This window comes from Lissotriton helveticus, chromosome 7, assembly GCF_964261635.1.
Source record: "Lissotriton helveticus chromosome 7, aLisHel1.1, whole genome shotgun sequence".
NCBI classification, from domain to species: domain Eukaryota; kingdom Metazoa; phylum Chordata; class Amphibia; order Caudata; family Salamandridae; genus Lissotriton; species Lissotriton helveticus.
In genome coordinates this window covers 128,206,679-128,221,485 of record NC_136068.1, presented here as the reverse complement: position 1 = coordinate 128,221,485, position 14,807 = coordinate 128,206,679, and the positions used below count along the sequence as shown (strand labels likewise).

The following is a 14,807-nucleotide window of genomic DNA, read 5'->3' as shown; positions in this document are numbered from 1 at the left end:
AATGTAATCAGCATGATCTATGGTCTCTGAGGGTATTACCCAGTGAAACCAGCATGCTAGACTGACAACTCCTCTTTGGCAAGCCATCTTAGCGCTACAATGGACGCCCTACCCAGTTTTTTCAGTCTGTATGAACAACAATACCTCTAGGCAAGATCTTCTCCTCTCGTTTTCCAACCACATAAATACAACCATGCACACTGACTACTCCCTAAATACCAGTTATTCCTCATGAAAACCAAAAATATGAAACAGGAGCAAGTGTACAGATTGCGCACAGAGTCCTTGGGGACGAGAAATCCCTACAAAATCATTCAGTCTTGTATCATACAGCTCTTCGCCTCGATATGTGTGCAGAGCGCGCCCAATGTGCCTGCAAAGCTTTTCCAAAGACATACGCAATGCACAAGCAAACCTCCGCCCAAAGCCTCTTTCACTCCGCCTCCAACAAATAAAATATGGAGAGAGAAAAAAAGAAAAGCTAATCAGCCTGACTCATATCATATCCAGACAGGCTCGCTTCTCAGCATATGTTGTTGCAGAACTGCAATTAGAAATAGGCACAGGAAAAAAAAACCTTAAAGCAGCCACTCCTAGCAAGCAGTCAGACACATATGATTCAGCATAACTAGTTTTAAAAATGGTGTTTTGTTTTTTAACAAGAGTATTTCAGCTCTGCTCTGTTTCCTAGTATCAGACCAACCCACACGACTTTAAAAATGAAACTGTGAGATTTAGCCAAAGTTGGTCACTCTTAGCCCATGGTTGCATGTAAAATCTACACGTTTAAAGGTTTTATATTGGGCCTGCTCATGTGACTTACTGCGATTACTGTTACAATTATAGTATCACCAATCTGGTGTAAGCGTAGAGCAGACGCTGTAGCCTAGCCTTGAAAAGGTCGCAGAGCCTTCTGATGAGGTCACTATAGACATTAAGGGGATGATTACAAGCTTTTAGTGCATACATCATCAGTGCTTTGTTGCCCTTCTGGTTTGGGTTGCACTCTGTTGATAAATCCTATACAAAACATTAAAACAATTCCACTATGCAAAAACACCTGCAAACGTTCAATAGTATACACTAGACACGACACCACACATGCATCCAACACACACAATGGTAGGTTGCCAGATGGGGTTTTAACATGTTGCACACAACCATGCACCACAAAACCACACCAAACACAAACATCCAGACAGCCAACAGCACCATACCTAAACTATCTCTAGACACTGGAGAAATATGTTACCTCCCTAAGACATGTGTAAGCAACCCGTTAACGCCCTTGGGAGACCTCTCGGACACCAAAAAGGCATGGACAGAGTTCACTTAACTTGAAACTGCCACTCAAGCTGAGACAGACTAGAACAAAATGCCCTCAATATTATATTATCACAAGAGGGCGGAGTCTGTGGCGGAAACCCAGGAATCGCATGTAGTGGCGCTCTAAGTCTGCGATACAAAAGCCATTTAAGGGATTTCTGTGCAAGGATCTCTAATCAGAGTGTTACCTCCCAGTCTTGATAGAGGGCGTCAACACGTGCACGGATGGATTGTGTGGACTCAGCGAGTGTTACCGGAAGTGGCAGGTGGGAAAAAACCAGGACCTGCTTAGATGCAGCCATACTGCATCCTAGGTAGAAATACCAAGAGCTAGGCATGCCTATATTTATACTCCATTTGTACAAAGCAGTCCTGTTGCTTAGCTGCCACTGATTCCCTAAGATGGGTTTGCTTCCTTCCATACATGTGGAAGGTGTATTTCTCCCATCTCAATCTCTGTCTTAAGCCATTCAATATGTTTCTCTTAGCTCTTTAAACCTCCCGCCCTTTTGCAAAAACATAAATTGCAAGTCATTTTCTAAGTGTCCCAGGTGTAAAATGCCAATATATATTAAAATTAGCTAGGATGGATTGTTGGAAATGTGTCAGTGCATCCTTGCACAGTAGGGCTCTGTAAAGTGTAAGCAATTTTTTACCTTTCTGTGCGATTTGCTGTGCTAAAGAAACGCATGTTCGTTCCACACCCATGGCGGCACACTCACCATCACCCACCGCATTGGTTGGAAATGATCTTCCGATGATAACATTCTCACTTATTCAGTGCATTTAATTAATGTGAAACATACTGCACGTAGCACACTCACTTGTCAGGAGCATTTGATTAATCGGATCTGAATCCGCTCAGTTGTACAGCACATTTAATTATTCCAAAACAGTGGTTCACAAAAGACAACATTCTTATCAACTACAGCGACCTACAAGATATACTGAACAATTATGCAGTGCATTTTATTAACCTCAAAGGGGCCAATAATGCACAATGTTGTTGCTCACAGACACTTCTTTTTTGGATACAGTGCTTAGAGCATATAATGTTATCTGATAAATTGCACCAGAATGAGGCATATTCTTGTTTATAAAGGAAATTTAATAATTCTAAACACGTAGCCCAAATAATTTATAATTCACACATACTATGAACATTTAATTATTCCCTCACAACAACCATAGAAGCTCTTATTCGGGAAACAACCATTACAACGCACTATCTTATAGCGCAGTCATTACAACGCAACAGCTTTTACATTGCATGCCATTACAACGCATTAAAAGGTAAGTAATGGGAAATAGTAATTTTTACCCTTACACTATGCAACACTTAGCCTACTGTTGCACTCACTGGAGTGGGAAGAGTAATTTTGACCCCTACACTATCCAACACTTACCCTACTGTTGCACTCACTGGAGCGGAAATAGTCATTTTTACCACTACACATTCAACACTTACACTACTGTTGCCCTAAAAGTATTATGTGTTGTAATGGTATGCGTTGTAATGGAATGCGTTGTAATGGAATGCGTTGTAAATTTAGTTTCTAAAAATGTGTTATGGCATGCGTTGTAAAACCATGTGTTGTAATGGATGTTGCGATGTAAAAACTGTGTTGTAAAAGTTTGCATTGTAACGCGTCTTATTCACATGAATCCAGGATGCATTATTATTTTGACAGAGTGGGCCATGGTATGAGGTGCATACTCATTCGGCAAAGGATATTCTGATTAAGTTCCCCAATCCAAGCTATGCAGGAAAATAAAGACTGTGTCTCACCGGTGCTGCGTCATATTCGTAGCTACCAATACAGTTTTCACATCTTCCATCCCTGAGCCATCAACCATATTGTCGGGTGTGGTCACCACCACCACCTCCTCCACATGCATGCTGACGTCGGGGGTAGCCATGGTTAGTCAGCGCTGTGACAGCGCTGACAATGTGCGTCACGCAGCTGGATTTCTGTACAAAGTGAAGAAAAGATGTTAGTGAAGCAAGGACAGCTACTCTTTTTTTTTTTAATTGTTTTATTGGAAAATAAAGAGTTATGACATATCATCACAAGGACACCACTAACATCAAATCAAATGTATGACAGATCTACAGCGTTGCATATCATGGAGCGTATAATGGGTCAAAGCAGTACTGAGAATGTTAAAGTAGTGCAGAGAGACAGTCATACCGTGCAGATCGGAAATAAAATATAACTTTATATGCAATTATAAAAAATAATACACAACTTGTGACTCATTGAGTTAGTTGGATTCCGTGAGCAACATTGTACGAAGTACCGGTCTAATACCATTGGCGGTGTCGATAGTGCATATGCGGTAGCCATCCTGTAGCCGTGAGAGATGCACTTAGGGGAGCATCGAACTATCAAGTGCATCAGAAGATCTGACTATAATCTGCTCAGCATGAGGGGGGACCGGTGGTGTGGAAGCAGCCTGTGACGAGTGAAGCGTGCGCTGCAGGTGTGTGCGATACATGCACCAAATGTCAGAGGGGCTGGAGTGAGGCGTAGATCTCGGACTGAACATTGCAATACGCCATACTCCGGAGCCAGGCCGACCTGGTTGGGCGAGCCCTAGCTCCCCAGAGAGTAGCTATCTCGCACTTCGCCAGTAATCAGGCAATCGCTGTAAAGCGCCTGTAGCACAGTTTGATTTGGTGAACCAGCCCCAGCAGTCCCAACTCCGGCGAGGGTGCCAGAGGCGTTTCTATTATTTGAGCTAACACAGCAAACACTTCCTGCCAATATGTTAAAATGTAGGGGCTGGATCAGGACATATGAGCAAAATCGGCATTCAAGGCGTCACACTTGGGGCAATTAGTTTGCTTAGAAGGGTCAAATATGGCTAAGGGTCACATGATTCTATGAATGAATTTAAAATGGAGCAACTTATGCCTATGATTAGGGGTCACCCTGTGGGTTTGTTCTGAAGGACAGCTACTCTAACAGCAGTAAAATAGGTTTCAATCACATACAAAGTTTGTAACCCCACTTTCACAGCTGTAGCCAATTACACTAACGCATAATTAGATGCTCAAAACATGTAGACAAAATCACACATACCACCTCTACCCATCCTAAGGGAATTGAAGATGTTACAGAATCTTCAGCAATGTTTGTTTATTACTGGCAATGAGTCGGTGGCATTGTATCATGTACAGTCACCTCATGGGTGAAAGTGAAGTGACAACTTTTTAGGGGGGTTTTAGACCCGTCCGTTTAATGGTAAACGGGGTGCAAATCCAATTTGCAATTGGGTTTATATTAGCTTCCTTTAGGAAATAAATGCCACTAGCATTCGCTCCAAGCTTGCATGGGCAATTACTATCAGTTATGCCTGATGGCAACTGCCCATGCAAACCAGTGCTCAAATAGTAACTGCATGCCAATTACTGTTTCTGCATGCTATTTCTTTTTCAGTTACATGAGTGCAAATTTGGTACAATGAATACCAACAACTATACATTAATATTATTTGTCATGGAGCAGGGAATTTACACCAGGTATAGGTTAATGTGCAACAATGCTTAACAAATATGGGAATAAGAGTAGCAGTTGTGCAACCGATTATGCACAAGGTACAGTCAGTGGATTCCTAGAAGCCTAATTAAGCAGAATATTCAGTACATGCTTTTTTCCACCCAGCCAATCTTCTCTCTGGCCACTGAATTAAAAAAGCAAGAACAATTGATAGTATAACATTTCTGTTTTACTGGATCTTAGATGGGGAACAATCCCCTGAATCCAGAAAGAAGCATTTTAAAGATGTGTGTATGGACCAACTGCTGATGTCATTTACCATTTCTATACAACTGTTGTTTCTGAATCCAGTAGGAACACATATCAAGAGGTTATATATATATATATTAATCTTCCCAAGTGCTTCTACCAATTACAAGTATGCATGTCCTATGGAAGAAAGTAGTGATCCTAATATCAACTGTGTGAAACTGAGGTGGATTACATACTCTGTGGTTTGTAAGTATTTGGTACAGATGTGCAGGACAGTTTCACACAATATTTACAGGGGAGGAAGAGGAGCAGGAATAAGTGACAAGAGATGTTCTAGCACACTGTGTGCAAGACTAGTGTGCCCTTATGATCACTGAAAGACAGTGCTAAATTATGAGCAGTGAGGATATGAAGTTATATATTTGTTTTAACAGTAGTATGATTAAGCACCATGTGTTCCATGTAGTCAACGATTCAAGATGTGACTAAAGTATTAAGGTTAATGATTTGAGGGTATTTACTTATAGTGCTGGGCTATACAATTCTCTTCATACATTCAGTCTTAGAGGAGTTTATTGCTGCAGATAGGAACAACACAAAGACCTTCCACTTTACTGTCTTGTAATCAGGAAAGAATACTCATATTTTTCTCTGGAAAGTCTTCTGATCAGGGAAGAACAATTATATTTTTCCTATAATATTAGCCACAAGTTTTAAGCTATTATGTAACATTACATGTTTTTTGAGAGCACAGTGTTCACCAGTTCCTTAGCCTCTTGGGGCCAGAGGTACGAACATTTCATTCTGGGAGTCTCGAATTGCAATTTTTTGTGACTCGAAATTAGAGACTCACAAAATGAAATGTACTAATTTGTCTCAGACACATTAGCGATTCCCAATGGGGGTCGCAAGTGACCTGCCTCATCAATATATATATTTTTTACACAAATGTTATTCATTTTATGTATAAACACATTACATCTGTCAGTGGTTACATCTTCTGACTAACAAATTGCAAGGTTAATAATTTCAAGATTTGGTACAATTACATGTTTAACAGACTCAGTCATCGCAGTAATAATAATAATTCAGTCTTTATTTGGCATGGAGAAATACCATAAAAGATACAATATATCAATACCATAAAAGATACAATATATCAAAAATAAAAAGGTTACAGGTACATACTTTAAAATACAGTTCATCAATCTGGGTTCTGCATAATACAACTTCAACCATTAAGTAATGCGTTTACACATCACGTATGACCTATCCCTCACCCCTCTAATTCATCTTCAAACTTGGTTTGGGCCTATAGCACACCATAATTTAAAAGTTACGGATAGAAAGGAAAAATGTTTTTAAAAAGGCACAGTGTTGGTAGAACGCAAGCGGGAAATCTATGGGCTTCCGCTGCCCCTTGTGATCCTTAATCTAGATGCAGCCCTTTAAAAATTAAGGATACAAAAAAGTGTAAAAACATCTGGGGCCAATTTCAAAAATAACAAGGCCACACGCACTTGTCTAAATCTGGCTTTCTTTAAAATACCCTCCAGAAAAAGACTTCTGGGGTATGAATAAAATGTGCATAATAAAACGAAATGAAGGGTGTCCTTTGGAGACCTGTGGTTGCAGCCACAGGGCCCCTTCATTTCTATTGACGATGTCAACCCTGCCGGCTCTGCTAGTACATGATGCAAGAGGTTTAACCTGTACCAGGTCATCAAGAATCTATCATGGGCACTGCTTAAGCAAGACAGGTATGGTTCAATGCCCTTCGAAGACTTAACTACTAGGTGTTCTCTCACCGACCGTTTGGCTAACTCTCTGTCTTCCCTAAGCATCAAAGCGTACTTGAGGAGCCGATCCTTGACCAAGGCCTTATCCTGCATGCTCATTTTAGAAGAATTAGTGAATAAGTCTACACATCCCATTTTCTCAAAGGACTCCTTCACATATTTAAGCCAGTCATCACAGTAGATTTTTCACATTTGTGTGCATAATGAGAGGGTTACATACAATTGTCTGGATATGCTTTTCAGGTGATTAGGTTTCATAACTCCAACTTTCACCCCTCAACCCCCTCCCACAAAATATAAATCCCTTACAAAAACATTAAAGCGATGCTGCTATGTTCCGAGTGCCTGAGTATTATAATATATCCTTACGGGGTGACTGAGCTGGAACAGTAGGGGTAGAGAGAGGTAGGGAGAGAGAGGATACATGTCAAGGGAGGGGGTACATGATCAATTCAATACATAATGCTTATCTTTAACAGGTGCCCAGGCAATTAGGCACAGGCTGAAAACACAAAGGGGGAGGGGGGGCCCTGCTAGTCCCTCAATCTTCAGGTTCGGCTACGGTATGTACCCTGACATTTTCTAAAAGTTGGGCCCGTTACATTGAAACCGTCTTTTTCCTCAGTCCCTTAAACTCCTCGCGCTGCAGCATCTCTCTTTCAGCCTTGTATTACCTGCGGTGTTAAGTAAGCCCTGTGTAGCATTAGCGACTGTATAGATTTAAGTTGGACATTGCGGGAGACTCGTCTGGGATGTTCTAGGATCTGCGTCCATTCTCTTTCAGTGAATTCCCTGGCTATCGCAGTTTGCCACTTCTGGTGAAGGGACAATAGTGAAATGCCCATATTTATACGTATCCCCCGGTATAACCATCTAACCAGATGGCTCCCATAACCCATTATGTGTAGTGCTTGCAGTAGTTGGAAGGTAGGGGGTTCCTTCTGGTCCACCAACCAGTGCCAGCATATGTTATGTGTAATTGCAGCGCGAGTTAAGAACAGTGTACTTGGAACAGCATTAGTTTGTGTAAACTCATCATGGGGCATTACATTACGGTCTAGGAGTAAATCCACCACTGTTTCAACTCCGGCCTCCACCCAACTCCACAACTTAGTAGTTGATAACATTCCCCGCAAGGTTATTAGGCCACACGGCGGAACATTTGGGGCATATGGGGTGGGCATTTTGGAATATTTCAGTGCCAGCTTCCAGTAATGGGAGTGCTATAAAGAGAAGGAAGGTAGGATCGCTTACCCGTCCTGCACAGGGGCATAGTAATGTCTGTAATGATACAAATTTTAAGTGCTCAGGAGAGAAACCTATTTCGAATAAGTTATGGTCGGCCAGCCAGTACGCCAACCATTGTAATTGCCCGGCTAAACAGTATCCCTTATAATCCCAAGCCCCCATGCCCCCTTCGGTGCTCAGCAACTGCATTTTGGCAAGGACAATCTATGTCGACTCGGTCCCCAGAGCAATGAAGTTAGTAATGTGGAGAGTGCTTTGTAGATCCATGCTGGAAGGGCTACAGGGAGGTTAACAAATTGGTATAAGAGTCTGGGTAGCATGACCATTTTAGATACAGCCAGTCGACTAGCGGTCATCTGTGGGAAGGTGTTCCAGAACACCACTTGAAATTTTAGGGACTTTAGCGTTCGGACCACAGTTCCATCTATGGTATCAGAAGTGGTTCTGTAAATATGGATGACCAGATATTTAAAAGTTATTGGTTCTACCCTGACTGCAGTTGACCGAACTGGAGACTGGGTGAAGTATAAGTATCATAAAAGGAGTATGCCACAGATTTTGAAGTGTTGAGATGTAGGCCGGATATTTGCCCAAATTGCTTGAAAAAAAGAGGCTATAGGTTGCATATCCATACGTAGGTCTTTAAAGTACAATAACATATCGTTGGCATAGAGCGACACGGGGTGATTTGCCAAGCCAACCGGAATATCATATGTTGTCATAGCGCATCGTAAATGTTGTACTAGGGGCTCCAAGGCTAGCAGGAATAGTAAGGGCCAGAGGGGATAGCCCTGACGTGTAACACAAAAAATAGTAGAAGTAGGTGGTAAACTGCAATCGTTTTGGGACCGCATTCCGGTGTTGGCATGCCCTTTCATAATAGCGCCTGGCATAGCCGTTTTTGCGAGTCAGTAATAGGTTACCGATTTGTAAAATAGGGTTAGTACATTACAAAAGCAGTTTTCGTGGTCACAAACGGTCCAAATCTCCATTTACGACTGCTAAAAACGTTCATACATCTGGGCCCTAGTGATTGCCCATCTTAGAATTTAGAAGCTTTGTGAAGTCTGTCTAAGTTGGTTTTTCCCGTAGCAATGTGTCTGCAGGGGACCATGGCCTGGCTGGTTATGGTTCACCCTAGTTCCTGCCAAGTTGAGATTTATAAGGATAGCTGTAGTATATTTTCAGTTCATAAATGAATCTATACCAAAGCATCCTCTTTCTGGTTCTTGGCTGTCTAATGGCAGCCTTGCACCAGTTTGTATGTATGTACCGAAGTTCTACGCTAGTGCTTTTGTATTTGGAAATGAGACTAGTGGTTATCTAGCAGGTTCTGATTATCAAAAAGGAGAACAGCACAATACTTGATAGATGGAAACCTCACTCTCTAACACAAGGGACATGGGCAGCTTATCAGTCTTTCGTCTTGCTGTATTGTGTTGGAAGCAGAAGGAAGATCAATTAGTGTTTTGGCTCCTGACACTTTGCAGTAGCAGTCGGTTGTTAGACTTGGCATCTTTTGGCGTGTTTCCCCTGAGTTTTTGCTTTCTGACCTCCCGGTTATGACTCTGGCTTAGTGTTTCTGCGCACTTTTCTCACTGCTGATCAGTGGTATAGTGCAAGTGCTCCTGTGGTAAAATGTGTTGTGGGGTGGTGTTTCTATGATTGGCCATTTGATTCATGAGTCAGTCCCTATTAACGTGCACTGAGTGTGCCAGGGCCCGTAAATCAAATACTGTTGGAGGGCTGCAGCACTGGATTGTGCCACCCACCCAAACAGCCCGTAAATGTAACTCTGGCCTGCCATTGCAGAGCCTGTGTGCAGTCTGGTACTGCCATGTCGACTTGGCAAGTGCACCCACTTGCCAGGCCCTCACCTTCCCTTTTCTTATATGTCAGTCACCCCTATGGTAGGCCCTATGTGCCCCTGTGGCAGGGTGCAGTGAATGTGAAAGGTAGGACATGCCTTGCTGTGTGTGGCATGTCCTGATAGTGAAAAACACAATTGGTAGGAATTCACTATTTCAAGGCTACCTGTTCCCCATAGGACAGAATAGGAAGGTTGTTTCTAACATCTTATAAACATAACTGGCCCTGGTAACTAGGTAGGAAAGCACACAGCAAAGTGGTAGTTCCTCCTCACTGCTTCTCTGGCTCTTCTTCTTGGCAGTCTTCTTGGTCCAAAAGAGTTCTAAAGTTCAGGGGTATGGGCCCCAATATTTATATTCCAAAATCCATTGATCTCTTAGGCACAGAGTGTCTGTGCCCAGCCAAAACCAGTCCTGCCTTCTCTGGTGTGGCTTCCTGGCAGGAGGTGGAGACGGCATTATCAGAGGCAGTCCAGGCCCATTCAGTTGCAAGGAAATCTCCTCCCCCTTTCCTGACCCACTTAGACTATCCGGAGTCACTCCTGCTCCCCAGCCCCTGTCATCCAAAACCCAGATAGTCAATCCACAAACCCAGCAGAGGCACACTGGATGGTTAGGCAAGAACTTACCTACTTTCTAAAAGTGCTATTTTCAAACACAGAATGTAGCAAACATTTGCAATGCAATATGTCTCACATTTGTGAGAGTTCAAGATATTGGCATTGTAAATGACAATGCCTTTCATTTATCTGTTTTAATAATTAACACATAAATAAAAGGCATTGTCATTTGCAATGGCAAAAGCTCAAACTCTTGTAAATGCGAGACCTATTTAATTTCAAAGAAGCTGCAGCCATTGTCCCGGGCTGCTTGGAAAGTGAACGTGCGCATGGCGCGCTGAATAGTGCAGGAAAGCATGTCATGCCATCAGTAGGAGAAACTAATTAAAGAAAATAGTGCTTACAGACATAGCATGTACCAACAGAAGTAAAAGGGCCATTCCTCATGGGAGGTTACAAATAAAGACAAGGCGATACTAAGGCAGGAGTAACAAGCCTATTAACGAATCAGAAGCAAGCATTTACAAAGGACAATGACACAAGCCAATGAAAAATATGGGCGGAGAGTGGGCGGAGCTTCAAGTCATACTTGAATACAGCATGTCTCGCAGAGCAGCGCATGCGCTGCCCAGGCTTGACCTAAAAACGCCCCCACCGGTCCAAAACTAGCCCACACCCTTCTGGCCCATCGGGAAAATGTCCGGGGCCCGCCACAGCCAGTCAGACCCATGCCCTACTGCTGATAAGTCTTACAGTTCATAAAACCTGCATTTGAGGCAGTACAGTTCATACAGACATGCACACTATTGAATAATTTCCCCCAAAAAAAACAGATCTACCCAGGTTCACTTGAATTTCAGAAGAGATATAAAGTCCAGTCTCTTTTTAGAATGTAATACTGGGCTACCTCTAAGGGTACAGCCCTAACTGGGTGATATATGTTACTTGCTCTGCTAAACTCACACGTCTTTGTTTCCACTATAAATGCGTAGAAGGTGATCAAACGCCACTGCGCCAAGCTTGGAGCACTCTCTGGGCATCACATGCATGCTACCACCAAGACCTGATAGCACAGCTACCATCACCTCCCTCTTATCCGAGAACCTCAGAAGAGGAACCCCGATCCCTCTTCTGCAAGGCGCTTCAGGGGCCCGACATGAGGTATGATGTCATCATGACATGCTATAGAAATGACACAGTGTAATGCTGCAGTTCAAAAGTTTGCATGCCTCGGTGCTGCCTACTAAAGCATTGACTACCCATCCCCTTGCTGATGACATTTGGTTTCAACAGACATGCACCTTTTCCTTGGGCAGGAATCGCCCTCCACCCTGTTCAACACGGTGTGAAAGAGAAAAGCAAAACGTATTTGGCGCAAAGATGAATGAATGAATGGACCAGAACGAAGTCAGAAGCACCAGCACAGCATTACTTATCACAACATTATGACACAGAGCCAATCCGAAACCTGCAGTGTGAGGTTTATCCCTACTGGAATGTCAAGGACAGCCAATAAGTGCATAGCGTCAAGAGGCTGCTCGCTTCACAGTGGGCGCTATCTGAACGATCTAATTTTCTGGGAAGGCAAGAGTAGCAACTGCGTGTGCCCATACACCCAGCCCCTATTAAAAAAACTGATTCAAGTTCATTTAATTAAGAAAATAAAAATAGCAGGTTATTAATTGTCAGGCTGAGTTGGAAGTAAGCGAGGGCTTGGAGTGCCACGGAGGTGCGGATGTAATGGGTGACCACCCCTGACATCTTGCGGCAGCGACACGGCGCCTGCCACTAATTGCCAGGGCGCGAGGCGGGTGATCAATGGGCAGACACCGCCGTCGTGGGACCTCATTAATGGAGAGTCGAGAGGACAGCTAATGCAATTTACAACAAGCACTGACCAGCAGCAGCGACAGCGGCCAGCAAATGCTAAATTATATGGACGAGCAACAGTCCGAGGGAGTTACAAGAGATACGTAATGCTGTGGCTCAAGTAATGGGGAGGCACATTTGGGTTACAAGGAAGACTGGACTGACTTGTCTGGGTTAATGAAAGCAGGCACTAAAGTAGCACTTCGTGGGAAAAACGCACGGGGAACGCAATCGCAGAGACGGTGACAGAAGCTGGCAGAAAATGCTGAAAGAAGTTGAGCTCGCTCCTGGCTATCACTTTAATAGCGGTGCGCCCCAGTTAAAGGTAAAGTGAAGGTAAAGTGCGGAATCTGGTGCTTGGGAAAACAAGCAGCAGCTGTTTTCGGGAAGGAGTGGTGCATGCGTGCGTGCGCAGTCTGCTAATTTTCAAGCACTGCACTTGTGCTTGTGGCGCGCCCCTGCTCGCTTCCGGGAAGGTGGATGCCGCCACAAGCACGAGTGTGTGCTCGAAAATGACCAGAGCGACAGCTAAAGGTCTCCTATGCTGTGCATGCGCGCTGCGTAGGCGAGACCTAAAAATCACCTTCACTAAAAGATGCATCTTTAGATTTTGAGTTCAGGCATACTAAACTTAATTTTCCTACCTGGTTCCTGGGGCCAGTTATGTTTATAGGATGTTATAAATAACCTCCCCATTCTGTCCTATGGGGAACAGGTAGCCTTGCAATAGTGAAAAACTAAATTGGCAGTAATTCACTATCAGGACATGCCACACACACCAGGGCATGTCCTACCTTTCACATACACTTCACCCTGCCCATAGGGTTACCTTGGGCTACCTTCAGGGTGACGGACATGTAAGAAAAGGGAAGGTGAGGGCCTGGCAAGTAGGTGCACTTGCCAAGTCGACATGGCAGTGCCAGACTGCACACAGGCTCTGCAATGGCAGGCTGGAGTTACATTTACGGTCTGATTGGGTGGGTGGCACAACCCAGTGCTGCAGCCCACCAACAGCATTTGATTTACAGGCCCTGGCAAACACAGTGCACTTTACTAGGGACTGACACATATATCAAACAGGCCAATCATGGAAACACCAATCCACAACACATTTTACCACAGGAGCACTTGCACTTTACCACTGATCAGCAGTGAGAAAAGTGCGCAGAAACACTAAGCCAGAGTCATAACCGGGAGGTCAGAAAGCAAAAACTCAGGGGAAACACGCCAAAAGATGCCAAGTCTAACACATGTCCCCTCCAGCTGAAAGTAGAGAGAACCACCCACCCTCCTGGGAGTTCTCTTCACTAAGGCGGAAGAACCTGGACAGACCATCTGCATTGGCGTGTTCTGTGCCAGGACAGTGTTCCACCGTAAAGTCCATTCCCTGTAGGGAGATGGACCACCTCAGCAGTTTTGGATTCTCACCCCTCATTTGCATTAACCATCTGAGGGGCCTGTGGTCTGTCTGAACCCGGAAGTGAGTCCCAAACAGGTAGAGCCTCAGCTTCTTCAGTGACCAGGCCACAGTAAAAGATTTCCTTTCTATGGCACTCCACCTTTGTTCCCTGGGGAGTAGTCTCCTGCTAAGGAAGATTACAGGCTGGTCTAGGCCCTCTTCATTCAGTTGAGAGCACCGCTCGCACACCATGCTCTGAAGTGTCAGTCTGTATGACTAATTCCTCGGAGAAGTCGGGTGCCTTGAGCATGGGTGCTGTGCACATGGCGGCCTTCAGGGCATCAAAAGCCTTCTGGCAGGACTCAGTCCAGATCACATTCTTGGGCTGCTTCCTGGAAGCCAGCTCTGTCAAGGGGGCAACAATGGTGCCATAGCTCTTAACAAACCTTCTGTAGTACCTGGTGAGACCTAAGAAGGCTCTCACCTCTGTCTGGGTCTTGGGGGGCTCCCAAGCCAGAATGATGACAATCTTGGGCTGTAGGGGCGCCACCTGGCCCCTTCCTACCTGGTGTCCCAAGTACACCACAGAACCCTGCCCGATCTGGCACCTACTGGCCTTGATCATGAGGCCTGCCCTCTGCAGCGCCCTCAACATTTCCCTGAGGTACTGCAAGTGTTCTTCTCAGCTGGAACTGAACACTGCGATGTCATCCAGGTATGCGGCACTGAAATCACCAGTCCAGCCAACACCTGGTTGACCAACCTCTGAAAGGTGGCAGGGGCATTCTTCAATCCAAATGGCATCACCCGGAACTGATAATGTCCTTATGGGGTTGAGAATGCGGACCTCTCTTTGGCCCTATCGGTCAAGGTAATCTGCCAGTACCCAGACGTTAAATCAAACGTGCTGTGGAACTTGGCAGCTCCCAACCGATAAATGAGCTCATCAACTTTGGGGATGGGGTGCGCGTCAGTCCTGGTGA

General features: G+C 44.3%; 1 protein-coding gene across 5 annotated transcripts in view; it reads right to left on the bottom strand.

Moving 5' to 3' along the window:
* The window catches only part of GMEB2 (glucocorticoid modulatory element binding protein 2), a 127,054-nt gene that overhangs the window by 104,077 nt on the left and 8,170 nt on the right, over positions 1-14,807 (bottom strand). For 4 of the 5 annotated variants that reach the window (XM_078651690.1, XM_078651694.1, XM_078651692.1 and 1 more), the window contains exon 2: positions 3,116-3,298. In XM_078651690.1, coding sequence (XP_078507816.1) covers positions 3,116-3,246 — 131 coding nt within the window. In that variant the 5' untranslated portion in view covers positions 3,247-3,298. Of the gene's footprint in view, positions 1-3,115; positions 3,299-14,807 lie in introns of those variants that run through there. The other variant, XM_078651693.1, reaches the window with a different exon arrangement.